At 42.9% G+C, this 27,373-nt stretch overlaps 1 protein-coding gene across 1 annotated transcript; it reads left to right on the top strand.

Moving 5' to 3' along the window:
- Window positions 1-5,288: 5,288 nt before the first annotated feature.
- NOA1 (nitric oxide associated 1) lies at window positions 5,289-25,843 on the top strand. Its single transcript, XM_067556889.1, has 7 exons — window positions 5,289-6,621; window positions 11,363-11,527; window positions 13,584-13,780; window positions 19,871-20,002; window positions 22,804-22,920; window positions 24,658-24,775; window positions 25,172-25,843. The coding sequence occupies exons 1-7, from the start codon at window positions 5,343-5,345 to the stop codon at window positions 25,390-25,392; spliced, it is 2,229 nt and encodes a 742-aa protein (XP_067412990.1). The 5' UTR covers window positions 5,289-5,342; the 3' UTR covers window positions 25,393-25,843.
- Window positions 25,844-27,373: the final 1,530 nt, after the last annotated feature.

Below are 27,373 nucleotides of genomic sequence, written 5' to 3'. Positions count from 1 at the left end.
CACGCGCGTGACACTGCCACTGACCAGACTGCGGCTGCGCACGATTTGGACTCCGCCTCCTGATCTCACTGAGGCTGCGTGCGGCTCCGGGCTCTGACTGCGGTTGTGCACGCTATGGGCTGTTCTTCCTCCGCCTCCTCTCCCCCGACTGCGACTGCGCACAGGCTTCAGCGCGATGGTTCGCCACGCGCCCAGTGACTAGGGAGACGTGAGAAACAAGCGCGGCCCCGCTGAGAGACGCCGCGCGAATGAAGTGCCGAAATGCGCCTGCGCCTTGGCACCGTGCGTGCCCCGCCCCCGTGGCGCCCATCTGTGTGTGAGGCGGGGTGTGGTGGCACGTACCATTCTCGAGGGCGGGAGACGAGCACCTTTCCATCCTAGCAGAGGGTGGGGACTGTCTGGGAGAGTTGGGCGATCCTACGCCGTCCCCCTGGAGCGGGCGGACGCATGGCGGCGTTTCAGGAGCTGTGCTGTGCCCCGCTGTGGCAGTGGGACCCTCCCCAACCCCTCTTCTGTAGGCGTCCCTCACGCAGAGCCCGTGTGGTGGCGGGGGAAAGGGGGTGTAGGGCCGGCCCAGGCAAGGCCCAGCAGTGCGGGCGGGCTGCTCTTCCTCAGCCCCCCCTGCTGCGGGGTGGGTGTGGGGTGAGGGTGACCCCCCTGTCCCTTGTGTCAGTGCCTGTGGCTGCCAATGACTCCCAGCCCTGACTGGAAAGGCTGTCCCGACCTGTCACAGGAGGTGTGAACACCGGAGACCACTGCACACCACGGCTGCGTTACGCCCAAGGGAAATGGCATTGCCCTGGCATCTCCCTTGAAACAAAGCCTTGTCCCTTATTGGTCATGTCGCTGTCCCTTATTTCCCTACTCCAACAAAGGTCTTAGGTCTGCGAATGTCAGGCCCCACCACGCCGGCGGCACTGCCACCGCGCACCGTTGCATGGCAAGGGTTGCAACAGTGGGTGACGCATGTAAAGAGCCAGCACTCGGAATCATGCGGTTAAGGGACAGTGCCAGCTTTTACTTCAAACAAAAAAATGTTTGCAAGCCTGGTGATGGTGGAGCACAGCAGGAGTTCACCCACCTCCCCTACCCCCACCCGGCAGGGGCAGGCTTGGCCAGCAGAAGCCAATTAAACCCCATTCCAGAATTAGTCAAATCTCATGGTTTTTAAATCCATCTGATTGGTGGTTTTTGAACTCTTGAGTTTGGCAGTCCTGATTGGCATCCTTTCATCTGCGAGAGACAGTGGAAATTGCAGCCCTATGATGTAGATGATTGCAAAGTCTCGTGACTAAATAGTCCAATCTGAGATTTGCATAATCTTTGGCAGTTATTGCAAAGATATGGGCCTTGGTTGGGAGCTGCTTGCTTCTACAAACTCTTTTCTCTTCAAACTGTAGGAGCCAGCTCCTGTCATGGACTTTGATGCTCTGATGGAGACGATGGTGCCACTTACTTACCAAGGTTTCCCATCGGTGAGGATTAATTCCAAATCATATCTCCCTTGCATGTGTCTTTATAGCAAAACCTGGGACGTCCTGTTCTTGTTCCCTCTGTTAGCTCCCCACAAAGTATGTCCTTAGGTATGCATACATCTTCCAAACTGCTTAGATGGCCCAGCCACCACAGTCATCTTTGCTTAAGCAGGGCTGTCACACTTGGTACATTTGTCCTTTAAAGAACTCTGAATTGGTAACTTTATCTTGCCATTTAATGTTAAGTTCGCAGCATAAGTGGAAACTGTTTAACCTTTCTACTGATGAGCATAAGTTGTCCATGCTTCTCCACCGTACATAAGAGTGCTGAGGACGCAAGCTTGGTACACTAGCATTTTGGTCTTGATGGTAAGCTTTGAGTTGTTCCATGCTCTTTTAGTTACTTTACTAAAAGTGGTGGCAGCCTTTCCAATGTGAACATTTAGTTCTTCATCCTGTCACAGAGTGGTAGACCCTGTAGAACCTCTATAGCTGAACTTTTGGACTACTTCTAGATGGTGTGCATTTAAGGTGATTAAGGAACCCCCTGTCCTAATGCATCTGTTTTCTTAATACTGTTAGTGAGAGCAAATGCCTGACAAGCATTTGAAAGGTGGTCCATGAGTTCTTGTAGTAGATCTTCATCATGGTCTATAAGGGCAACATCATCAGAGAATAAAAGTTCCCTGATTAGTACCTTTTTAAGTTTAGCCTTTGCCTTAAGTCATGAGAGATGCACTCCATCTTTCACATCCTTAAACACAATTCAGGAATACTGAGAAGAAGATTCCAAAGAATGTAGGGGCAATACATCCTTGTTTCATTCTGCTTTTCATCACAAAGTTGCCCGAAGTAGTCCCTTCAAACTGGACATTTGCTCTCATGTTGTCATTAAATGAACATATAAGTCTTAACAAGGTTGATAGATGTTCTATCTTTCCTAGTATTGCAAATAGACCTGCTCTGCTGACTGTCAAATGCTTTGGTTAGATCCAAAAAGGCAATGTACAATGGTCCCTTTTGCTCTCTGCACTTTTCTTGAAGTTGATGCAGAGAAAATATCATGTCTATAGTTGATCATCCAGCCCTGAACCTACCATTGTGATTCAGGGTAGACACGATTCACCAGCTGTTGTAGGCAAACTAACATGACTTTTGCAAAAGTTTTTTCTGCTACACTTAGTAGCGAGATACCACTGTGGTTGTTATAGTCACCCTTTTTGCCTTTGATTTTATACAAAGTGATGATGTTTGTGTCACACATCTCATGGAACCTCACCTTCTTTCCAGCATTTAAGTAGCAATTGATAGAGATATCCACTAGGATGCCATCTTTTCCAGGAGCCTTGCTGCTTGATAGCAAATCAGTAACCTTGCTTAGCTCTTCTACAGTGGGCTCTACATCTAGCTCTGGCATGACGTGTAGAGTTGGTATTTGATCCAGTGATTCACTAGTGATGTTCCTTTCTTGTGCATATAGCTCTGAATAATGTTCAACCCACCAAGACAGCTGCTTACTTTTTTCTGTAATAATTCCACCACTTTACAATTTAAGAGGGGCAACCTTATTGATAGTGGGGTCCAGAGCTTTCTTCAGGCCATCATACATGACTTTAAGGTTTCCTGTATCTGAAACTGTCTGTATCTCTTCACAGAGCTTGGTCCAGTAATGATTTGCACAGTGCTTACTTGCCCTCTGTACCTTGGTTTTTCCATGTCAAAGGTCTCACTTTGGTGATTTCTGTTGGCTTCTTATTGTATTCCACCATTCTTACTGTATTCTTAGTGTTAATAAAAGGTAATAGTTACATTTCATTTTCTTCAAACCAAACCTTTTTTGATCATCTCTTTCCCTCAAATGTAGCTAAAGCTGTTTCATGGATGGTTGTTCTTAAACCTTCCCAAAATTCCTCTGCTTTCTCTGGTAGTGACTTCCCATGCATGCTGAGTTCAAAAGTCTTCACAAACTCCTGGCATTTCCTCTGGTTTTTTATATTAGTAGTGTTGATTTTGGGCTTGCTCCCAAGTTTTGCTCTACATAGTGACTCAGCAAAACTATATATAGGCATATGTCTGGGCTACATTTTTCCAGGCACATGGATTGAGGGTATAAAATAAGGGAGCAGTGGCATCATGCCTTGGCCTTTCTCTTCCCCCACCCATGCTGGAAGCAACAAGAATTCTGGGAAGATAGACTTCAGCTGAGGACTCTAGTCCCAGGCTTAAGGGAGAAGCCTGTGTATTAAGAATATAACATCCAATGAGGTGAGCAAACCGCTTGATCTAAATACTGCCAAGAGTGATAAGGTTTAAAATTTAGATTTTATGCTTATCTTTTATTTTCTTTGGTAACTGTCTCTAAGCTTTTATGTTTAACACTTATAATCACTTAAAATCTATCCTTCTGTAGTTAATAAATCTGTTTCATATTTTACCTAAAACTGTGTGTTTTGGTTGAAGTGATTGGAAAATCTTAGCTCAGGTCACAAAGGCTTGTGTGCATCCTCTGGACTGGATAATAAACTTACCATGGTCAGGCTTCTGACTAGGCCTGGACAGTGTAGTTCTACGGTGCAAGGCTGGGGGGAATTGGCTGATGCCTTTCTCTGTTGTGATCTGTGTGTGGCTTGGGAGCATTTATGCAATCTAGCTGGGTGTGGAGCGCCACATAGTGTGACCAGATGTCTCGATTTTATAGGGACAGTCCTGATAGTCAGGGCTTTCTTATATAGGTGCCTATTACACCTGAACCCCATCCTTATTTTTCACATTTGCTATCCAGTCACCCTAAATCAGGGTTTCTCAAATTGGGGGTCGCAGCCCATCAGGGAATCTCGAGTTGCCCAGCTCTGAAGGCAGTGTCACTGCCAGCAGCAGCATAGAAGTAAGGGTGGCAATGGGGCACCAAGTCTGTTGTGAAAAGTGATATTGACAAAGTTTCTTTGCACCCCCCTCCCTCCCCCAGTATTAAACAGTAACTATTTAAAAAGATAACTTTTCTGCTTAGAACAATAATTCAATAAAAATGTGTTTGTCTTAATTTAAAAGCAGTGAGAAAAGGGCAGTTCATTATAAACAATAGGGTTATAAATTTAGCAAACAGGAAAAGTATTTTTAATTTACAAGGGAACTTGCACTTAGAGGCTTGTTGTGTGAAAGGGGTCACCCATATAAAAAGTTTGAGACCCAGTACCCTCGCTCCACATGTTGTGTGGTGAGTGGTAACAGGGCCTGGAAGGATTTGCGGCTTATCACTAGCAAAGCAGTGCGAGAGATGGCCCAAGCTGGAGAGTTAAGGGGGCACAGCGGTAGCCCAGTTCCAGGTTGTACCCTGGGGATCCCGTCACAGTCTGATTTTAAGATTATTTTTACAGGGTGGGTGGGAAGTTTTGCACTATTATTGCTTGGGTTAAAACACTGTGATTGGTCACCCACCAGCTGCTACACATGCAAGTGCTCAAGCGTCTCTCGGTTACAAAATGAGTTTCCGAAGCGCTGCTGCCTGCACTGCCCTGTCCTGGATGCTCTCTGAATGCTCCAGCGTGTGGCACGGACCGGGCTGGGGGAGCGGAAGCACAGAGCGGGTAAGTGACTTGCCCACGGTCAGGCAGCGAGCCGGGAGCAGGGTGCCTGGCGGGCCTGGGAAAGGGGTTGGCGCTGCCCGGTGGTGAGGGAGAGAGATGATGCTGGGCAGCTTAGCTCCGCTGCCCTGTCCCTCCCGGCCGGCAGGAGGCGCTGTCTGGCGGCCGACAGGGCAGGCTCAGGCTCCCCGGCGCGCGTGGCTTGGGCGGGGTTAGAGGGTAACGAAAACCAACGGACGCTGGTGTCGCCGCCTCGCTCGCGCTGAGTGACTGACTCGCCTCCCTCATGCAGCGGCTGAGCCGCGCGCTGCTGGGGGCCCTGGCCCGGCCTCGGGCCCCCTGGCTCCTGCAGCCCCCGGGCCCCGGCCGGCTTCTGCCCGTGGCCCTGCGGCCGTGGAGCTGGGCCGGCCTCTGCACGTGCGCTCGGCCGGAGCTGCCCGCCGCCGCCACGCGCTCTGCAGCGCTGGAGCTGGGCGGCGAGGAGGAGCTGTTCGTCTTCCCCGAGTACGTGCCCGAGCCGCCCGCGGAGCCGGAGCCGCAGCCGCCCGCGGAGCTGGAGCTGACCGGGGAGCCACCCGCTGAGCCGGGCCGCCCGGAGAGGAGGTCGCGGGAGAAGCGGCAGCACCGAGTGACGGGGCGGCCGGACCCCTCGGTGCCGCCCAGCGGGGTGAACTGCTCCGGATGCGGGGCGGAGCTGCATTGCCGGGACCCCGCCGTGCCCGGCTACCTGCCCAGCGAGAAGTACCGCCGCCTGATGAGCGGGCCGCCGGGGGGCTCGGAGGGGCCGGGGGTGCAGAGGACCCTGGAGGGACCGGGGGCCCCGGAAGGATTGGGGCTGCAGGGGCCTCTGGGAGACTCGGAAGGATTGGGGATAAAGGGGACCGTGAAGGAGGTCCTGGGGGGCTCGGAGGGGTCGGGGGTGCAGGGGACTCTGGGCGGCCTAGGGGACTCAGAGGCACACCGGGCCCTGCACGGGGTGGTGTGTCAGCGCTGCTGGCTCCTGGTCCATCACCAGCAGGCGCTGCACATGCAGGTGTCCCGGGAGCAATACCGCAGTCTGGTGAGCGCTGCCCTGCGCAGCCCCCCACGCCATGGCCGGGCCCCCCTGGTGCTCTACATGGTGGACCTCCTGGACCTGCCCGACTCAGTGCTGCCGGACCTGCCTGAACTGGTGGGTGCAGGGTCCAAGATCCTGGTGGTGGGCAACAAGGTGGACCTGTTGCCTGGGGATTCTCCAGGCTATCTGAAGCGCTTCAAAAATGAGCTGCTGAGGAGCTGTGTTCGCGTGGGCATCCTCCCCGCCACCAATGACACTGGAGCCCAGGTTGGCAGGACTAAGAGCCACAACTTGGTGGATGTGCACCTGATCAGTGCCAAGACAGGCTATGGAGTGGAGGAGCTGATCTCCAAGCTGCAGCGCTCCTGGAAGTGCAATGGCGATGTGTATCTCGTAGGAGCTACCAACTCCGGCAAATCTACTCTGTTCAATACCCTGCTGCAGTCTGACTACTGCAAGTCCAAAGCCCCGGAGGTGATCAACAGAGCAACAGTCTCACCCTGGCCTGGTAAGAGGGCATGGATAGGGACTTTTATCAAAATCTATTTAGACTTAGCTTTTTGGGGCAAAGGACTGTTACTTAGGCTTTAGCCCAGCATGTTGGGGCCCTATTTCTGATTGCATTCTCCTGGGTGTTGTTATAATATATATAATAACTATTCCCCCCCCCCCCCAAAAAAAAAAAAAAAGTTGTGAATAGAACTTTTAAGGTTGCAAAGTCAAGCACTCAAAAATTAACAAATGTCAGAGTTAAGCTTGATCTGTGCAAACTTAATTGGGTCTCCTTGTGCACTATGATACAAGCTTTAATTATATTAAATGGCAAAAAAAAAAAAAACTTTGTTAACACTGAGTTAAGGTTGTCTGGAGATAGCTTGTGCCTTTCCAGAACTTCAGGTTCAGCAAAACGCAAAACTTCTGTAAACCAGGAAATACAACATTAATGCAGTCCTGTGAAGCTGGCAAGAGCCACTGGGAATCATCTTCATGCATTCTAAGTGTTAGGTGTAGCTGTATTTAATGAGGGAGGAATAAGTGGGGCAGCTTGGAAGAGCTGTGATTGTGATATGTGGAGAACTGAGGGTTAATTTGAGAAGTGTCATAGAGCTGTCATTGGGATATGAAGAGATCTGGGGCTGAGTACCCCCATGTGTGTTTTCAAAAGAAAGAGATGCAAGTTTGTCTGTATCCATTCAGTACAGCAATGTGTAGGTTACATCAGTAGCCTGGCAGTGGAGTCTTCATGCCATGGGCATTGTCATTAGTGAGGTGGGATATGAGAGCAGGCTGTGGATTTAATGAGGGGCAGTGGAAGGTCCAGGTTTGGTTAATATCCTGTGTGCTAGTGTCAAGGGATTGTAAAAGGGTATGAAGCAGTTGTTAAAATTCAGAAGCGTGATACTCTGTTATGGGAGTAGGCTCATGTTTGTAGATAGCACTTTTCCATTACAGAGAAAAGGCAGAGTGCCAGTATGTGTGGTGTTGGTGTTTTGGAGCATTGCTCAAAGAGGGCAGAGTTAAGGTTGTTAATCTTAACTCGCATTTCCTGATTATCAGAAGTTTGTTTTGCTGAATTTGACGTTCTGGAAGGACACAAGATATTGCCAGATAACCTTATTTCTATGTTAACAAGGTTTTTGCCACTGAATTTCTTAGTTTTGTAAACAAATGTTTGTTGGTAGGAGGCAGTGTCATTTGGGCAGTTGTAGTTCTCACTTAAGTTTGCAGTTGATATGCTACTGTGGCTAACTAATAATCAATAGACTTAGCTTTTATCTAGTGATTTCATCAGTAGATCTCAAAAAACTTTCCACCATTATCCCCATTTTACATATGGGAAACTGAGGCATAGAGGTGAAATGACTTGCCCAAGCTCACCCAGCCAACCAGTGGCAGAGCTAGGAACAGTCCCAGTCCAGTGGTCTTTCCACTAGGGCACTGTTGCCCCATGATTCCTCAGTGCTCCTACCCACTCCTGTACATTTTGTTGTAGTGGAATGGAGGTAATGGTCATACTTTGAAACCTTTGCAGAGTGTTGTTGCTGACAGGGCCAGTGAGAGAAATCTCAGAAATGGTCTATGTCCCAAAACCATGACAGTCTAATGACATGGTTCTTACAGTAATTTTAAGCATGTGAGAGAAGACTCATGTGTCTCTCTCCTTCTACAACTCATACGGCACCATTCCCCCAATATATAGTGCCCCACATTCCCAGCTGCCCCTCCCATTCCTATCCCATTTAGCCATTAGTTGGCACCACAGAAGCCGTTAACATGTAAGAAGTTGCTCCTTGCCATCTCCTGCTGTATGCTGCTATGTACACATAGCACAGGCAGCAGCTGATTGGGGGGCCAAACACTGCCTTGATTATGTAGCCTGAGCTGGATGTATGTATTCCCACTACCCCTCTCCAGCTGGAACTCCTGCCACCCCTGCTTCATCCAGGCTTTCCCAGCCATGCCCTATGTCCACCCAGGCTAGCCCTTCTCCAAACAAGGCAGCTCCCCCACATTCTGGTCCCCCACACTATACAGGGGTGACATGTATTGTAACTATTCATCTTCTGGATTTCAGAAGTTTACATTTGTGTTACCTTCATTCCCCAGATCACACAGAGGGACAGGGAATGGGGCTCAGACACCCCAAGAGGGGCTAGATCTCCCCAGTGGGCAGGGATAAGGCTCAGCCCTGCAGAAGGGTATGGCTCCCCTAGATCCCAGCACACACATGGCAAGGAAGCATTTAGGGCTCACAAGTCCTTCCAACCCTAAATCCTCAACTTCCTGTTAGCCCTCATATTCTCCAGCCCTTCTTTCCTCTCCTACCACTCATTCCTGTTTATTCCTCTCCCTATAACCATCTCATCCCTCACTACTCACCCAAACTCCTTTTCCTCTATTATCACCTACTCTTTTATCCCTAATCAGCCTTTCCCTCCCAGCGAGCATTCATTTATTTTCTTTTCACAAATAGTTTCAGCACCTTCTGACTGTTCCGCTGTACTCAGATTATATTTGTCCAAAATAAAATGTTAATAATAATAATATAAAATAATTTTTAAAAACTTCTTGGCAGAGGCCGATATTTACAGTTCATTCTCAGGTATCTGTCCAGGGTGGATTTCAGACTTCAAAGATGCAGGCTCAGAGAGGTGTTAAGTGGCTCAGTCACCACAATGAGATGAGAGAGACTACCCAGTGGAGGTGAATACATCCAATAGCTCTGACCTATATGAACTGCTCTATTCATGTCAGTGGATGTTCCCATCTCCCTCCCACCTCCCCACCCCCAGTTCTCAGCTCCTCCCCTCTGTCTCAGCAGTGTGTTCTTGGTGCATGCGCCAACCATGCCTGTTCTAAACTTCATACCCAGAGGGGGAAGGATAAAGGGGCTCAGATACCCCAAGAAAGACAAGAGGTCTCCAGAACCTAGCTCACATGGTGAGGCAGGAAGAGGGGTCAGGGCACCATAGATGGGCTGGACCCCCAGATCCTGGCACGCACACGGGAGTCAGGAGTGGGGCTCAGGCACCATTGGGGAGGACAGGACCCCCAGATTCCAGCTCACATGGGTATGGTAGAGGCTCAGATCCCTCACATCCTGGTGATCACACGTGGAAGGGGACAAATCTCTGTTCCTATTCTTTCCCAGTTCCTCTGCCACTCACTCTCATGGCCCCTTCCCATTGTCCCTCTCGTGGGGCCCCCCCCCCCATCCCTCTCAACTCCTTTACCACCTATCCCTATTCATCCCCTTCCTCTCGCTACAGCCCCAAGTCCCTCTCATCGTTATTCCCCTAAAATGCCCTTCTCCTGCCAGCAAGCATTCACATTTTTTTTTTTTTTTTTTTTTTTTAAAAAACCAAACTACTTTGATGACATTCCCCCCAAATAAAAAACAACTACCAATTGTGCCTCTCTGGTGACACAAGGCAGCTGTTAGACCTGGTTTAACTGGCCAGTTAAATTGGCTTTGAATCTAGTTTGCTTCACCAGAGTGAAGCAAAGTAGCTGGAGTGGGCTAGTGAATCTATCCTCTGGAAGCTTGTATTCCTTGATTTCCACTGGTATGTTGCAATGGTGCTCTGTGCTGCTCAGAGCTGTTTACTTCACATTAGAGAATTATCCGTCAGTCTTCAAGCAGTGACACATCTGCTAGTTGTAGTCCAGTGCAGAACTTTTCCGTTTCCAGAGGCTTTCTTGACAAACTGAAAAACCAAAAATTAGCACCTCTCTGCATCCAGCATGGGTGCCTCATGTGTTTCTCTGCTGTCATTCAACCATTATCAAATTTGCAGGTAGCATCATAATTGGAAAAGGTTGTGCAGTCAGACAGCAGGACAGAACCAAACTGCAAAGTGACTTGGAGAGATCAGAGTATTGACATCATATATTTTACTGCTAGCCCTGGTGGTTTGCAAAATATCAGACCTTAAACCTCTTCCTAGTCCTTCAGTCTGATGGGGCTCTTTTTGGCTCTGGCCTACGACGGAATATAGCAAGTCCTGGGTCAGTGGATGTATACATAACGCTTAAACTCCAGTTCATATAATTTGGCCAAATAAGTGTCACAAAGTCTCTTTGGGAAAAATAAGGTTTACTAGTCTTGTCCAATAGTGCATTGAAACAGAGCTCCCTAGTTTTCAGTGTCATTAAGTGAATCTGGCACTTGGGAACAGTGACCTGTGTTAGCTGAACTGAGGCTGAACTGACTTAGCATGCAGAGCAGGCAAAAGCAAACTACGTTCAGAACTGCGTCAGCTCACCATGATTAAATGTTGCCAAAATATGTTTAGACCTGGGTCACAAAACACAACTGGACTGTCAGACATGGTAAATTTGTGTAGTGTAAATTAGGCCATTGGAGGCCAAATCCTGGTCTCATCGAAGCCAAGGGGAAAGAGCTCCTTAATTTTAAAGGACCAGAATTAGGTCAACAGCATCTGGGTTGAATAGCTGGTTAGAAATGAAAGACTTGCTGATAACTGTTGTCCAACATCGTAGTGTTGTCCCAGCCAGTGTGGCGGGTCACTTCTGAGAAGAGCCATTAGCCTAGCAGTTGATTTTAGTTTTGTTGTGTGCCTGTTTTTCTGTTTCATAAAGAGAAGAATGAGGCCATCATACAGCCTGTGAACTTCCTTCTGTGTGAGGCTTTTTTCCCTGTTTGAACCTTAACATTTAATTGCTTTTATATCCTGTGTTCAGTTTGCGTAGTCACAGCCTTGATGATGCTGGCACTTGTTTTTCAGGCACAACCTTAAACCTCCTGAAATTTCCTATTATTAATCCTACACCTGCCAGACTGTTCAGAAGACGGGAGAGGCTAAAAGCAGAAGCAGAAAAAACTGAAGACGAACTTACTGATGATGAACGAAAATATCTTAAGTGCCTTAAAAAGCAAGGTTACTTAATAGGTGAGTATTATCTGAGGAAGAGTATCACCACTTGTTCTCAGTTAAAAATACTGCATTACACAAAGGACTCAATTCACCTTTACTGTATGGTAAGTCAGTCCTAAGTCACTCTTAATTGGTAAAACTTGAGAGCCAACATACATTTAGGGTACATTCTAATTTTGGTTACTAGCATACATGATAGTGCAATATAGCATATCAGAATAAGAATTCTTCAAACATATCTTAATAATCTTCTATAAATCCTTATTTTTTATCTTATTTATCTTAATAGAAAACAGGTTTAAGGGGCGACTTGATTACAGTCTATAAGTACTTACAGGAGGAACAGGTATTTAATAATGGGCTTTTTCAATCTATCAGAGACAGGTATAACATGATCCAATGGCAGGAAGTTGAAGCTGGACAAATTCAGACTGGAAATAAGGCATGATTTTTTTGACAATGAAAGTAATTAACCATATAAACAATTTATCAGTGATTGTGGTGGATTCTCCATCACTGACAATTTATAAATCAAGATTGGATGTTGTTCTAAAAGATCTGTTCTAGAAATTATTTAGGAGAAGTTCGATGGCCTGTGGTATAAAAGAGGCCAGACTAGATGATCACAGTGGTACCTTCTGGCCTTGGAACATGTGAAAATCTAATATGACATACAGGAACTCTAATTTTCTAAAAGTCATAACTTCAGATATTTTTTTTATGTCACCTCTTTTTATTCTGCTCAATAAGAGGTGTGTATATATACATGTCAGAAGATTCTCCTGGACACCACAAAGATGCATCAGTTCAGTCTTTGTTCTTGTGGTATAGTAGCTTAATGGATTTCCAGGACTGCGTCACAACACTTTCTCCTTTTCCAAAATAAAGAGGACTAATACACTTAATTGTATTGGCCATTCATTGGTAATATACCAGACTGGATAGTATGTCTTGCGGAGATGGACTAAAAGACTACAATTACCTTCAAAGAGGATGTAGTCCAAAGACGCTTCAATATAGTTGGAGATAGGCCCAAGCTACTGAGTTTGCTTTTAGATTTCCAACAAATTCAGGAATGTTCAGATCCTGGAGTTTTTGTTCAGGCCTATCCCTAATTAAACACTTATTTTTAACACTCTATATAGAGCAAAGACCTAGAAAACATACAAGAAACAGTTGTGTAAATAGATGTATACTGTGTATATATGGGCTCTCTTGATTGTACATGTGAACTAACAGTTATAAAAAAGAAAGCTAAGGAGGATAGTTAAGGTTTTTTAGTCCTAAATTACAATACTGGAGTCTAATTATGCTACAGTTGCAACTGTGTTAGGGACCCCGTTATTAAACTGTTCCAGTTCCTAGTGTGGGCAAGATCTCCACCCATGTTCCAAAATGGCTAATATTTTACAAGGCTCACAGTGAGATGGCTTATGTAAGTAAGGAGAGCAGGACATGGACTTGAGTTAATATTGCTACATCAAAAGCTTGCACTGTAGAAAACCTTTTCCATAGAGAGATCTCAATACAGAAGCAGATTCTGTATTGAAATCTTTGTTTTTGCAGAGCTTATTCTCTGTGGAGTTTGTAAGTTTTGCAGGCGATTTCCCTCTGTAGGTAGGGAGACTGTAACTGCTGCAAACCAAGAGCCTTATCCTGCAAAGATGCAAATGCTGACATTTATACAAGCAGTTCCATCCAAGTCATTCCTCGCACAAGTAGAGTTAAGCACATGCATAAATGTTTGAGAGATCAAGGTACTAAATGTAAAATAAGACAGTCTAGTTTACAAAGTGATTTGTACAATGCCTAGAACAATGGAAACACGATTGGGGCCCTTAGTGATACTGTAATACAGTAATAATAAAAGCACATTATAGCATGTCTTCGATCTGAGGGACAGCTAATAGCACTGGATTTTTTGGTTTTTGTTGGACAAGAAGGAAAATTAAAATATAGAAATGTAAGTCACTTTTTAACAATCTGACTTTTGAGAATTGAAGAAAATGTAAAGTAATTACATGTATTATTATTAATGAGTTATTAAAAATACTTTTCCTTTTTAATGTAGGAAGAGTTGGAAGAACATTTCAACAACAGAAATTGAAAGGTGTCATTGACTTTGATCCTGATGAGCTCTCTTTTAATATGGAAGAGGAGCCTGTCTTTTCATCCAACAAGCCTAAAGAGAGAGTGGAATTTACATACAATGAACTGAAAGATGCTCGCTGGTTTTTTGACACACCAGGGATTGTAAAAGAAAATTGTGTAGGTGTTCTCGTTGTCTGCATTTGAGAAGATTAGTATTTAGAAGAGGGAATATTGTCTTAGCTTACTGTGAGTGCAGGAAAAAAGAGTTTTGATATCCTGATCAAATAAGAGACTCTCACTTTCAGGTAATCATTTAGAACCACCCAGGGTGTCAGAATATTATGTAATGAGTAGAGCTGAGTGAATAATGGATTATTTAAAAAAAATTTGGTTCCAGGCTGAACCAAAACATTTAGTGGGGAAAGCTATTTTGAATCGAACCAAAACCAGGTTTTCTTTCAGAATTTTTCATTTAATCAAAACACTTGAAATTTTGTTTCTAATTGACTGAAGTGTTTTGGTCAACTTGAAACCTTTTTTTTTCTCTAGTTTACCAATTCAGCCATTTTCAGGGTTTTTTTTACCTGTTTTGAAATGGTCAAAATGAAATGTTTTAACTTTTTTGATATTTCTTTTTTTTTTCAGCTGAAATGATTTATCAATTTGCAAATCATTTTAGAGCCTCGAAAAATTCATTTTTGGATAAATTTCTGTTTGCCCAAAAATGCATCCACCTCTAGGAATAATGCCGGTTTACAAAGCAAAATGTATCACACTGGGTGGTTTTGTTATAGCACAATAGTGCCATGACCATCATATAACATAGGTGTTTACCAGTGTAGATTGGACTAAACAGTATTTATAACCATGTTACTCCACTGTGTACAGACCTGTTTTTTGTAGTTGAGCTCTGAATGTGTCTCTCTCTAGTAGTATATTTCTGTAGGAGGAATGAATGGGTTGGAGTATTGAAAACGGGATCTGGTAGCAGGATATAGGATTATACCTTTAGCTCTGGTTTTGAGTGAGAATCAGATCACCAGAGACTAAAGGCTTATGTGTTCTAAAAAAAATGATATTGGTTTAACTGTATTGATTTAAAATTCATCTAGGTAAATCAGTGCACCCCCCTAGTGTATCTACCTGTTAACCATTGCTTAAATTCGTTTGCCTTGTATTGGTAATTTACCAAATAGAGCTAATCCCATTTGAGCATGTCTACATTAGGGGTTTGTTTAACTAGATCGATTTTAAAATAGATTTTAATGTTTAACATGTGGGGGGGCATTACTCAAATTCTAGGACTGAGATATTCAAAGCTGCTTAAGGAATTTGAATGATAAATTCATGGGAATAAGAAAACCAAATCCCCTAGATGGCTTTGAAAATCTTGGCTTAAAATTACTAGGGCCACTGGAAATACGCTCTGTAGAAATCTTACATAGCTACATGGCGTTAGGATCTATCTAAGAATATAATTTTTTTCTGCATAATTGAAGTTAACCTTTAAAAAAGTATAGTAGTAGTAGTTTGCCTTTCTAAGGTCTTGTCTTACACACAGATCTTATACCAGTATAACTATTTTGGTTAGAGGTGTGATAATTTTTTTTTTTTTTTTTTAAACCAAAATAGTTAAATCAGTACGACCCCCAGTGTGGACACAGCCATATCAATATAAAGGTGCCTTATACTGTTATAGCTTACGCCCCAAAATATAGAAGAATGAGTTTTACTGATAACATCTTTATATCCAAGATAACTACAGCCACATTAGGCAGTTGGTACTGCTTTAACTATACCACTTAAATTATAAGTGGTACAACTTCTGTGTAGAGACAAGGCCCTTCAGAAAATGTTAGACTGACTGATCCAAAAAACTCTGAGAGGTGTGAACTGCCCGATTCATCTCAGCAGCACCCTCAGTCAGGCTTCAGAATTATTGCCCAGTTGAGATGTATAAAGGAGCTCACGCTTTATTGTTACTCGCTGCTTCAGTCAGGTTCCAGGACAGTAATAACTCTTAGGTGTGTCTGGCCTCCGCCATCGCAACAGGCTAAGATTCTGAAGGCTAGTGCAGATTTACTGTAAATATCAATGTTAATTGGATTTCACTGCTAGTCAGTTTAGTATATACATCTAACTCAACCATAAGTTATAGGCTTGAAGCTGCAATTACCAGGTGAAATTCTATGGCCTGTGTTATGCAGGAGGTCAGAGTAGATGGTCACAATGCTTCCTTCTGGCCTTTAAATCTTTGAATTGAGTAGAAGCACCTAGCTAAAATGTGTGGTTTGGATTCACTTGAAACAATGTTTCATATGAGTACGTTTTAAAGATACAAATGATTAATTGTACAATGTCTAGTGCTGGTGGAGTCCCAATTATGATTTGGGCTTCAGGAAGTTACTTAATAATAATCATAATAATGGCATACAAAATAGTACATTGAAAGAGTGTTAAGGTTGCAAAGTCAAGCACGCAAAAGTTTGGAAATTTAAGATTGACCATGTAAACTTAATCCAGTCCCCTTGTTCATATGCATCATGAACTGGTCTTTAATCACATGATCACACACTATTTTATCCACAGGAACCCTGCCTTATTCAGCATGTAAATTGGACAGTGCTTAATGAATGAGCAGTTTTTCATTTTACCTTTGATGAACAATGTCTGGCTCCAGGCCTTATTTACTGCACACTGTTCCAGTCCTGCTCTAAAGACAGAAGTATTAATTTCATCATGAGCCTTTTCATGTTGCTCTTATAGTATCTGAGTACTTCACAAATATCAATTAATCTTCACAATGCCCCTGTGATGTTGGGGTGGGAGCATTATTATTATCCTAATTTTACAGACGAAGGAACTGAGACACACAGACATTGTGAAAAATATATACTATATTGGGATGCTCACTTTGAGATGTCTAGGATCTGATTTTTTTCAGAGAACGTAGTGTTTTGTAGCACTTTTTATGTTCGGAGCACATTTGCAGTTGTGAGCATTCAGCTCAACTGTAAATCAGATGCCAGTAGTCTTAAATGGGGCACCCAGAAAATGAACCTACAGTTAGTGACCACATGTGAAAAGTTTGGATTAAGTGACTTGCTCAGCATCCCATAAGAGCTGTGTGCCAGAGATGGGGATAGAATCAGTTCTCCAGGGTGCTATTCAACTGCTGAAGCTACGACACCATCCTTATTCTTTCTGCAGTCCATTGCCTCATTCACTTTTCAACTTCTGCAACAAATGAGGCAGGGGTCCAACAGACAGCAGCTTCCTTCACTACCCGATCATGATCATCCCTGAACACCATCCATCCTGTGCACTGTATAAGGCTGGGGTCCTGTGGAAAACAAGTATGTGATCATATATTGCATCATAATGCATACATACAAGGGAGTCAAATTAAGGTTACACAGCAATCTAAATTCTGGCATTTCCTAATTTTTGACTACTTGACTTAGCAACCTTAACATTCTTTCAATATGGTTCTTGTGTGTAATTTCCAAGGTTTTTAAAATCAAACGGGAGACAAAAAAGTCTATCACGTGGAACCGTATTGGCTCCCATGTGGTTCATCAGTAGGGTTCAGATCTTTAGAGCCACAGCACAGATCTCTGTGACTTGAGCTAAAGGAGTAACTAATAACAGTAGTAGATTGTCATCATCTGTGTGGACCATTTGCAAGAGCAGGGGATGAGACACGTTTTGCCAGCAGGTCTTGCAGCTATTTGTTGACAGCAGAGGAACATGGAGACTCAGGAATCCTAGATTATTATATGCCAGGTTCCAAGAGAAGTGTGCTTTAGTGGTTACAGACTTTCTGTCCCTCGCCAAACCGACCCCTACGCCTGGCTCCTCACCTCTCTGCATCCAGTCATGCTGATTGCTCCTCCTCATTGCTGCCAGGGTGCTAGCAGCAGGAGCACTGGGAGCACAGAAGAAGAATCCCAGCTCTCAGATCCAGCACCATAGTGGCCTCTGGCCGCCAGGAATTGAATGAGCATGGAAAGTGAATGGACTTTATTGTATTCAATAACTTCCTATAAGTATTTCTAATTTTGATTAAGCTTGGAGTCCTGTGAAGCAGGATAGGTCTGACGCATACCGAAGTTCAGATTAAATTTCCTCTTGTCATGCTGTTCTTTTTGGTTAGAGAGGCGGAGGGGTTGTCTGGGCACCAATTTTGGGGTGGGGAGAAGGAATTTTCAGTCTTTGCTTTTTGTACATTTTTGTGAGGGTTAGATGATGTAGATGGCGTTCTAGTAGGCTAGTTCAGTCTATGAATTACCAAAAATGTTCAGGCTTTATAAGAGAGCAAGAGAAAAGAACTAAACTTCTAGAAACTGCAACAAAGGGTTTTTGATTACTCTGGCTTGGTCTACACTTACCTGGCAATTCGGCAGCAGTCAACGGCAGTTACGCAAGCTACACAAGTAGCTAGTGTAACTCCCGTTGACTGCTGTGCTTCCTTTCTGCATGGCGTCTTCACTGCACTGCACCAACGGGAACCGTGTTCCTGTCGACGCAGTGCTACGCCATTTGAGGGTGGTTTTACTGTGTCGACTTCTGGATCAATTGAGCGGATCTTCACTGACCACTCAGTTGATCCAGATAGATTGATCTGACGGCAGCGACTTTGCTGCCATGAGTGTAGATGTACCCTCTCAAATTCAGCACTAAACATTCCAGAGTATTAGGTAATACTATTTATGGAGTTTGCAGTCTACAAGGCTCCTACTGTTTCAGAAATGGTGCTAAATTTGCCACAATTTTCAGTCAAGTTGGTTCCATCTGCACTACATAAAGTGTGTGTAGAGACCCAGTCACACCATAGTAGTTTCTGACACAATTAAAGCATGGTTCTGTCTTTTAATGCAGAGTCCAGACCAAACTGTCTTGTAACCTTGCTGCCAAATTGTACTACAAACTTAAACTTTAGCGAGGCTGTGGCATGACTTAGGAGCATGGTTAGAAGAGTTTGGTTCTATTTGTGCTGTATATTTCAAGTGTTTGAGAAAGAGATGCTGTCAACTTGGAATCCAGTCACTTCTTTATAGTTAAATAGTTTTGGGTAGTGCGCCTGGTCCTTGATCCCACTGCCATGTTTTGTGTTTTTCCAGTAACTTTTTCCTCTTTTTAACATTATTTTTTTTCTCTCCACTGTTACTGTGCGTGAAAGACGCACACAGACGGGGAAGCTGACTGTGCAGGGTCAGTGGGGAGGTGAAACTGACTGTGCACATAGTCCCATCAAATGTACAAAATAACCAGGAAAATACCTTTCAGTTATAGTCACCTTAGGCGTTACTTATAACAATAGTAGGAAAAACATTTCAGGCAGAAGTTTATTTTTTAAGTTGAAGTCTCTTGCTGTGCCTGGGGCAATTTAGTGGCCGATCAGACACAGTAGTTTCTGCCTTTTAGGTGGGACCTTTGTTGCACTTAGTCCTATGCTGAGGTGCTCGTCTCTTAGTTATGTTTCCAGATAAGTTATTCTCAAAAGTATTGTGTGGTGGTAGAGATGGGGACGAGGTCTCTCAAACCTTAGTCGGTGTAAAATGATTTACAGCAGAAATTTTGCTAATACCTGAAATACCTCCTTGAGCTCAGAATTGCCATAATGCTAACTGTAAGAAATATTGATCCAAAATTCTGTTTAATATAACTTGAACTGCAGGCACATTAAGCTTAACAATCTGCTGTGGTAGAGCATGAAACACAATTGGCTGATTATTATTAGTGGCTTTATAATAAAAATGGTAAATAATCCTTGAATAGAGACAATGTGAGTTTAGCACAGTGCAACATGTTTTTATTCTGGTGATCTCAGTCTCATTTTAGGTTGTTCCACAAATAAATAGTTTCTGTGTAGAAGCATAGCAGGACCCATCCACGGTCTTCAATACAACACAAAGTAGAAGTAAGCTGAGTCTATGAACATTGCAGAGGACAAATTGGTTAGAGCTTTTTAGACTGTAAAGCTTTAAGACTGAATCATATTGTTAGTTTGGAGTGTCCATGTTACAGGCTACTTTAAGTCAGTATGTGTGAATTGTTAAAAAAGATGACCACTTTCTTGCCATGGCTGAACTGTATTTGCAGTCCGACTTGTCTGTAAACTTTGTATTAGATCATTTGAGCCAGATGCTCTCTATTCAGGTATATTTGGTTGTCTTCCTTTTTCCCCGTAAAACAAAAACACTGGTTTCATCGTTTTTGTAAACTCATCCAGAATGAGTTATGCTCATATAATTTGCTTTGCAGGTTTTAAATTTGCTAACAGAGAAAGAAGTAAAGCTTGTCTTGCCAACAAATGCCATTGTTCCACGGACCTTTGTACTTAAACCTGGAATGGTTTTGTTTCTAGGCGCTTTGGGACGCATAGATTACCTACAGGTAAGGGAGAGTGGATTTTTTAAATGTTTTGTGAATAAGATCATGTTTGTGCTTTGTGGTGTCATAACAAGTTACAAAATACTTTCACCAACAGGCTGTGTAGCTTTCTTCATCATTTTTTTTGGTAGCTGCTGCTCTTGAGATTTCCACTAATGAAATGCAAACCTTGTTGTATAAAGTAAAAAATGCTTTAGAAAAAGGTTGTGCCATAATATAGCCCAAAGTTAAAATTTTTGTACCACAAAGGAGTATCTTGCAGCATGTTTCAAAGAGGTCCTGAGCTTTTTTTCTAAGTGAAAATTGTGAATTGCTTTGAGATTGATGGGCTACTAAAAAAACAAGCGTACAAATCCTTGCAGGGTGGCTAACAGTGCTAGAGTGTAGCCAAAATGATTCAACTTTAAAGGGACACTTTCCCATGGTTACGTGAAAGGACTACACAAATAGAGAAAATTGATTTAAGGGCATTTCTGCTTTTCCACTGACATTTATAAGTATTCTTTAATTAAGGGAGAAAGGAAAAATGATGACACCAAACACTATTGAATGAAGTAGAAAATAAACTGGAAAAATACTGTTCATTGCTAATCCTTTTCACTCACAGTGGTACAGAGTAAAACCTCCTTATATAGACTTGTGATTCTTAATGGGGTGGTTTCTCTTCCAGAAATAACTTTAAGTCACATTAAACACTTGTGATAATTCCCTTAGTGATGATTTGCTTCATTTTGAAAAGAGAGGATATTAGAACAGGGCAGGAGTGAACTTTTTCAAAAGTTTTTGTAGCAATTGTGAACAAAAATAAATTTGATGTGTATTTCCTCCAGGTTTAAAGAAATATCTAATAGTAAAGGGCAGAGCAGAGGGATGTGTGTGTGTCTGGGGTCCATTCTCTCTTTTATAGTTTTATTTATTCCATTTCTAAAATGCAGCTGTCAGTGCCCATCCAGTGCTCTGCAGGCCTATCACCTCCATTAAAAATAAATAAAATACCAAGGACTGCCCATGAGAAGGGGTTGGCTGAGGTGGTGGATCTATTCAACAACCGTAGGCAAGGTCTACTCTAGGAGTGTTTTGCCTGTATAACTGTTATAACTATCCTTGCAAAGCACTTTTAGTATGGGTGTGGCATATAGAGGCAAAACTGAACTTTTGCTGGTAAAGCTTTTTCCACAATCCATCGTCCACACCCCTTGAGTGAAATAAGCTATCATAGAAGATTAGGGTTGGAAGGGACCTCAGGAGGTCATCTAGTCCAATCCCCTGCTCAAAGCAAGACCAACCCCAACTAAATGATCTATATGAGTAAAAGCACAGTTTTGCTGGTCTAATTACATCTGCACTAGGAGCTTTTGCCAGCACAACCATGTCAGTTGCAAATCTTCACACCCTTGATCACCGTAACTGTGCTGGCAAAAATGTGGAGTGTAGTCCTGGGCTTGTGGGGGGAGTTATATCCATGCATCAGCAAGAAAGTAGATTCCGGGTTTGTATTTGATTTAATCCTGTTTTCCCACTGCAGTTTGGATGTACAGTTAATTATGGTAATTGTCATGCTTAATTTTGGTACAGTGGTATTATTATTTAGGAATGTGTGTATATATGTATTTTAAAATCTGATTCTTACACCTGTTGTCAGATTCGCTTCACATACAAAGGTCACAAGGAAGCAGGGAAGAAATTTCATCTTATTCTGTCTTTATAGAATTGTAGGTACCCCAAAGCAGACTCTGGTAAACAAGCAGGGTATTTTACTACTGGAGCTGGGAAATGGTCTGAGAGGATCAGCTGGGCAGGAGAAGTCTGTCACACCATCCATTAAATAAGCATGCCAGTTTTTTCATACTGCCAGTACTGTCAGTACTGTACTGTGAACTAAACTAGTGTAAAGATAGTCAAATGTTATACAGTATGTATCATTTTATTTGCATGACCTGAGTTGAGAACAGATTATTATTATTTATTACAGTACAGTTCCAATTCTCCAAATTCCTTTTATCTGGAAATCCTAGTTATCCATATCCGCAATGTCCCCCAATGTTCTTCGGCTGTCCATCGCAAACAAAGGTGACTGTAGAGCGAAACTAGCACTTTCCCGCATGCTGATGAGATGCAGTTCCAGCTTTTGAACAGAAATATCGGCCATATCGAGGGCAGGAGATGTTTTTCTGTTGGTTTCGAGCCATGTTGTGTCTTAGCTGATGTTGATGCTAAGTTGCTAATTGTTTTTCTCCTACCTTTTCAATGGCCTCAGATACAGCATTTCTCCACTGTACACGGTTTTCTGCCAGTGTCTCCCATGTGTCCACATTGATGTCCACTGTCTTGAGACGTCTCTTAAAGACATCTTTGTAATGTCCCCCATATAGCCATATGTTAGTTCATAGCACTTCCAGTTAGCTGAGCTCACGGTTATCCAAAGGTTTCCACTGTTCCCCAGGCCATTCAGATAAATGTGTGTGTACTGTAATTGATTCCCATAACACTAGGTATAGGGTTGTGATGTAGAAGCTCTAGAATCAGGAAGGCTTAGGGCTTGCTTTAGGACTTGAAACTTTGAAGTGGCACAGCTGTTGTATTTTTGTATTGGAAGCTCAGCTCCATTATTTGCAGAGAAGTCATTGTTTATCATAGAAACAGTACCGATGCATTTCAAAGACTAAGACCCTGCCTGTCCAGATGAGAGAGAATCATGGCAGCAGAACTGCTTTTAAACAAAAGGTGGGGGAAGGGTGGACAGTAGCTTGTAAATACCTGTGCAGCATTCAGTTTGTTAAACAATGACCCCTCATTAATTTTAGGGAGCAAAATCTTCCTGGTTTTCTGTTGTGGCTTCTAACCTGTTACCAGTCCATGTTACTAGCCTTGAGAAAGCAGATAACATCTATCAGAAACATGCTGGCAAATCACTACTGAAGGTAAGAAGACACCTTCTATATTGTGGTTGAGTATGTATAAGGAGTAAGGTCATGTGATCTCTTTTGTAGCTCAACAAGCATCCATTACTGGCTTTCCAATGCATGACACAACAGAGGCTTTGTTAAGTCCTTGCTAGAACTCTTTATGCATTGTCTTGTCAGTGATTCTTCCCCTTTCTGGAAAAACCAAATGAAAGAGTACATGCATTATTCCTCCCCTGACTGTGGGAAACAGATACGAGAATGAAAACACACAATATTTTTCCTGTTTAAAATGAAACTAATTCATCAAGAGATCTCCCTCTGTGCACAGACAGAAGAATGCAGCATGGGCCGAGGTTAGGGAATTAGCCTGGGACTTGGGAGACCTGGGTTGAATTGCCTGCAATGCTTGTGTACAGGGGGCCATATCAGTGCATTAGATAGGTAGTTTTGGTAGGTAGGGATATAATCTCTTTCCCCCCCACCCCAGAAGCACACAAACTACTACTAAGCAGCCTTCATTAAAAGGGAAAAAAAGACTCGTGGGATTTAGGCTTACGCTTGCCAAGGCATCAGGGAACCCCTTTTTTTGCAGCTCTGATGAGGCAACATTTGGAATATTGTGTTGTAAGATAGACACTGATGCCAGAAAGGCATTGACAAATGGGAGCTATTCAGGCGGGAGTTCAGAGACGAGCAACAAAAACTGAAGGTCTGCTGTGGAAAGATATGTTAGCGAAACATAAAGGGAGGGAAATTTAAAAGGCAAAGGACTCGGGCTATAAATAGGAGCAACAAGGTGGAATTTAGAAATAGAAATACCTGGATATGATATAAATCCCGTCATTTGGGACTTCTGAAACTAGATTGGGTAGTGGTCAGAAAAAATACTGCAGAAGTCTAGTATAAACAAGGTGTGTATACTTTAATATATATTAGCTGATTAAGTTAGCTGTCCCCTATCTCCTGGGTTCACCTTAACCAGCTGACACGTTAATACTATAACCTTGCTCTTTCAACACTAGTATTTAAAATGCGGTAGCTATCACGTTTTAAAAATGCACTTTTTTTCTCTCTGTAAGCAGGGCCTCTGGGTATATGTTTGCATAGCTTCATGTGTTTTAATTTGTTTCCTTGGTGATACCACTAAAACTGAAACACACACACTCTAGTGAATATTCAGGATACCCTAGCTACATGTACATTTTCCACAATCTGAAGCAGTTTCAGGCTGTCTCTTCTGGTATTTATCTTCACTTGCAAAGCAACAGTACAACTCACTGCTCATGCCGAATTCTCTTTGTGAATTATTGCTCCCCTTGCAAAAATAAACGTTTCAGAGATTAACCAACAACATACATTTTTGTACTTCTGTAGTAATTAGTAACTTCAGCTATTTCATTCAGCTAGCCTGGAACTGAATCCTAGCACTTACCCAAACAGGACAGTCTCAGATATTGTAATAGCTACTTCTTGGCATATCTAAGGTACCTATTACTTTGATATCTAGATGAAATCATTATCACCTTGACATTTGTTTCTTGACCAACTGTCCCTTAACCATACAAGTGCCATTTTTAATAGAAAAGTTATGTGAGAGCAGTTACTCATTTAATTTGTCCAATGTTTGAGTAGGTTGGAATAGAAAGAGTTAAGTTGCTGCATTTCACTTTGTAACTTGTTCTGTAACTTGAGAAGTTTAAAAGTGTCATTCTCATTAGCTTTTGAACCCTTTCTTCTGTATTTTATTGTTAGGTTCCTATGGGGGGTGAAGAGCGAATTAAAGAATTCCCACCACTTATTCCTCAGGAAATTATGCTGGAAGGAATTGGTACCCTTGAGGCAGTGGCTGACATAAAGCTTTCCTCTGCTGGTAATTCTGCATTTCCTTTTCAACATTCACTTGTGCAGGGTATCCACTCCTGCTGTGCACTCTTGTTCTTGGATGTAACTTGATAATGGGTGCATTATGAGACTTGCAAGGTCTTGTGACCAGGAAAGGTGACATAGTGCAGACCAAAATGCCTGCTGCCTTGTATGTGATTATGAACAACTGACTTCTGCTTTGGGGTAGTTTTTCAAAAGTGCTTTGCAACCAGCAGCTCCTGCTTTTAGTCTAAATGGGATCTGTTGAGTGCTGAATTTGTGTGAAAATCCAGCCCATTGCCTCGTTTAGATTAGTGCCTCTTTCTATTTTATAAATTTGGTACAGTTGATTTTGTTTGAAAGAGGTTGCAACTAACTGGATTCTGTTCTGGCATATGTACAGGTTGGGTTGCAATAACAGCTCATTTGGAAGACAAACTACATCTGCGAGCTTATACTCCTGAAGGGACAACACTGATGATACGTCAACCTCCTCTGTTGCCACACATAGTTGACATCAAAGGGAGACGCATCGGAGGAAGTGCATCCTATAAAACTAAAAAGCCAATCCCCCTAGTGGAGAATTTAAAGTCAAAGGGAACAAATAAAAAAAAGAGTATCTAAAATATAAGAAGCTCAGGAGCTGGGAAGGTCTTGGACATATATCCAAGGACATATTGCTTTGGCCTTGGACAATTGCTTACAGACAGTTATAAAAACCATTATTCATTGAACACTGTAGAAAACGCATTTTGATTTTAAGACTGGCTTCTGTAAAACATGATTGAAAGACCTTGCAAATGCAGATTTGAAGTTTGTATTGGCCTACTTTGTAGTGCTGCTCATGGGATTATGTGATTTGCAGTCTAAACTTCCCATTAACAGATGGCCTGTCTCATTCAGACTCCTTACAGTTCTGCATTCGACAGGCAGATTTGGTGTCACTTCACATTATTGCTGGTTCCCCTAAAGTGGGAGGAGTAAAGCTGCTGTCAGCATGGGAGGGGTAACTTCAGTTACATCAGCAGTGTGGAGGGCTTTAATGAAGCTGTCAGTGCTCATGAATCTTTCCAGATGCTACAGATATTTGGGCAGGAGACTGCTTGTTTTTTGGCTTTTTACATGAAATTAGTAATAAAGATTTCAGAAAGAGGCCCCTAGAGACCATCCTGCTAGGTCTCACTGCAATAATTTAAAACTTTAAAGATAAGCAGACAACATCCAGGGGAGCACTGTGTATATAACTGAAGGAAGGAAATCAGGCTTATGCCTCGACTGAGAGCTCCTGCAAAACATCCCCATACTGTGACTTGCTCTAAATGTACAGTCATCTGTCTGTTTAGCATGATACCAATCTAAGGATGTATATAATATCAAAACTGGTCTCACCAATCAAATTCAGCTTTTTGTAACATGGTGACTGGCTGGAACAGTTTATTTCCATGTGCCATTGAGTTAGAACGTTGAAATTTGTGACCCTTTTTAATATTTGCCGCTCTTCACAGAGTCGCAAAGTCAGGCTTTGACCTTTTGAACACTGGTCATTCAAAGGCCTTAATCTTACTAGATTAATGAATCGTCAAGTGCCCTTTTGAGCTGCAGTCTTGAAATGTGGTCACTCATCCATTATGGACCACTGCCAGCTATCATGTTAGCACCCCTGAGTGCTGGTGAGCCAGCAGGGGGCGGGGAAGGAATATGGTTTCTACTGAGAAGCCGAGAGAGCGTTTGGGAAGCTGCTGTTTGGAATGTTGGAGAACAAGAAAGTTCCATGGCAGTTCAGGGGTAGACTGGAACAAGAGAGCTCCTGGGGCAAAAAGGGGCATAGGCACATCAGGGGAGAGCGACTTTGTTTTGGACAGTGCCCTTTACAGCATAGGTTACCAAAAGGTCAATAGCCTGTTACAATTCACTGATGTGATATCCACGTCCCAAGACAGTCGTGCTATTGAGAGGGCCTCCATTTTGCAGAAGGAAAATTGTCGAAGGGCAGTTTGTGAGTGGATGCAGTGCAAAGTACCAGTATTGCAATCTGGCTCTTATTGTTGCCTCATCTTTGTCCCCCAATAACATCCAGCAAAGGGAAATATGCAGTAAAAACACTTTAATAAAGGCAAAGTAATGAAAATATTGCTGCTGTTATGTTTCACATGAATGGTTACTAAACTTTGTGATTATGAACTTATTTCTGAACTTACGTAAAGATTTTTTTAAAGTTTGTGTGTATAATAAAAACGTGGCTTCTAAGATCTTTACCATTTGGTTGCGGTTTAAAAATAATGGCAAATGATCTTGTCCACTCTTCAATGGATACAATTTTTTTGTAAGATATCCCACTTAGTAAATATATAACCAACCTTTCAGGTTGTTAAGGTCTGGAAAAAAAGCACTGCAGTTGGAAAATGTTTCAAAAACCACCTTTTCCTATATCTTGGTTGCAGCTATTAGACAATTTAGGACTGCTAATCTGCAGAAAATGGGCACTAGTTCAATCTTACCAATTATGAATTTATTCCAGACCAAAATGAACTGTGTAAAACTGGCTTTCACTTAACAAATAAGCTATTATTCAAATTTACAATGTTTCATGCTGCCAGTATAAGGA

This window comes from Emydura macquarii, unplaced genomic scaffold (assembly GCF_026122565.2).
Source record: "Emydura macquarii macquarii isolate MOO-44397 ecotype Brisbane River unplaced genomic scaffold, CSIRO-AGI_Emac_v2 contig_1790, whole genome shotgun sequence".
Classification (NCBI taxonomy): Eukaryota; Metazoa; Chordata; order Testudines; family Chelidae; genus Emydura; species Emydura macquarii.
The sequence above is the reverse complement of the archived record's forward strand: the minus strand, read 5'-3'. Positions and strand labels throughout refer to the sequence as shown.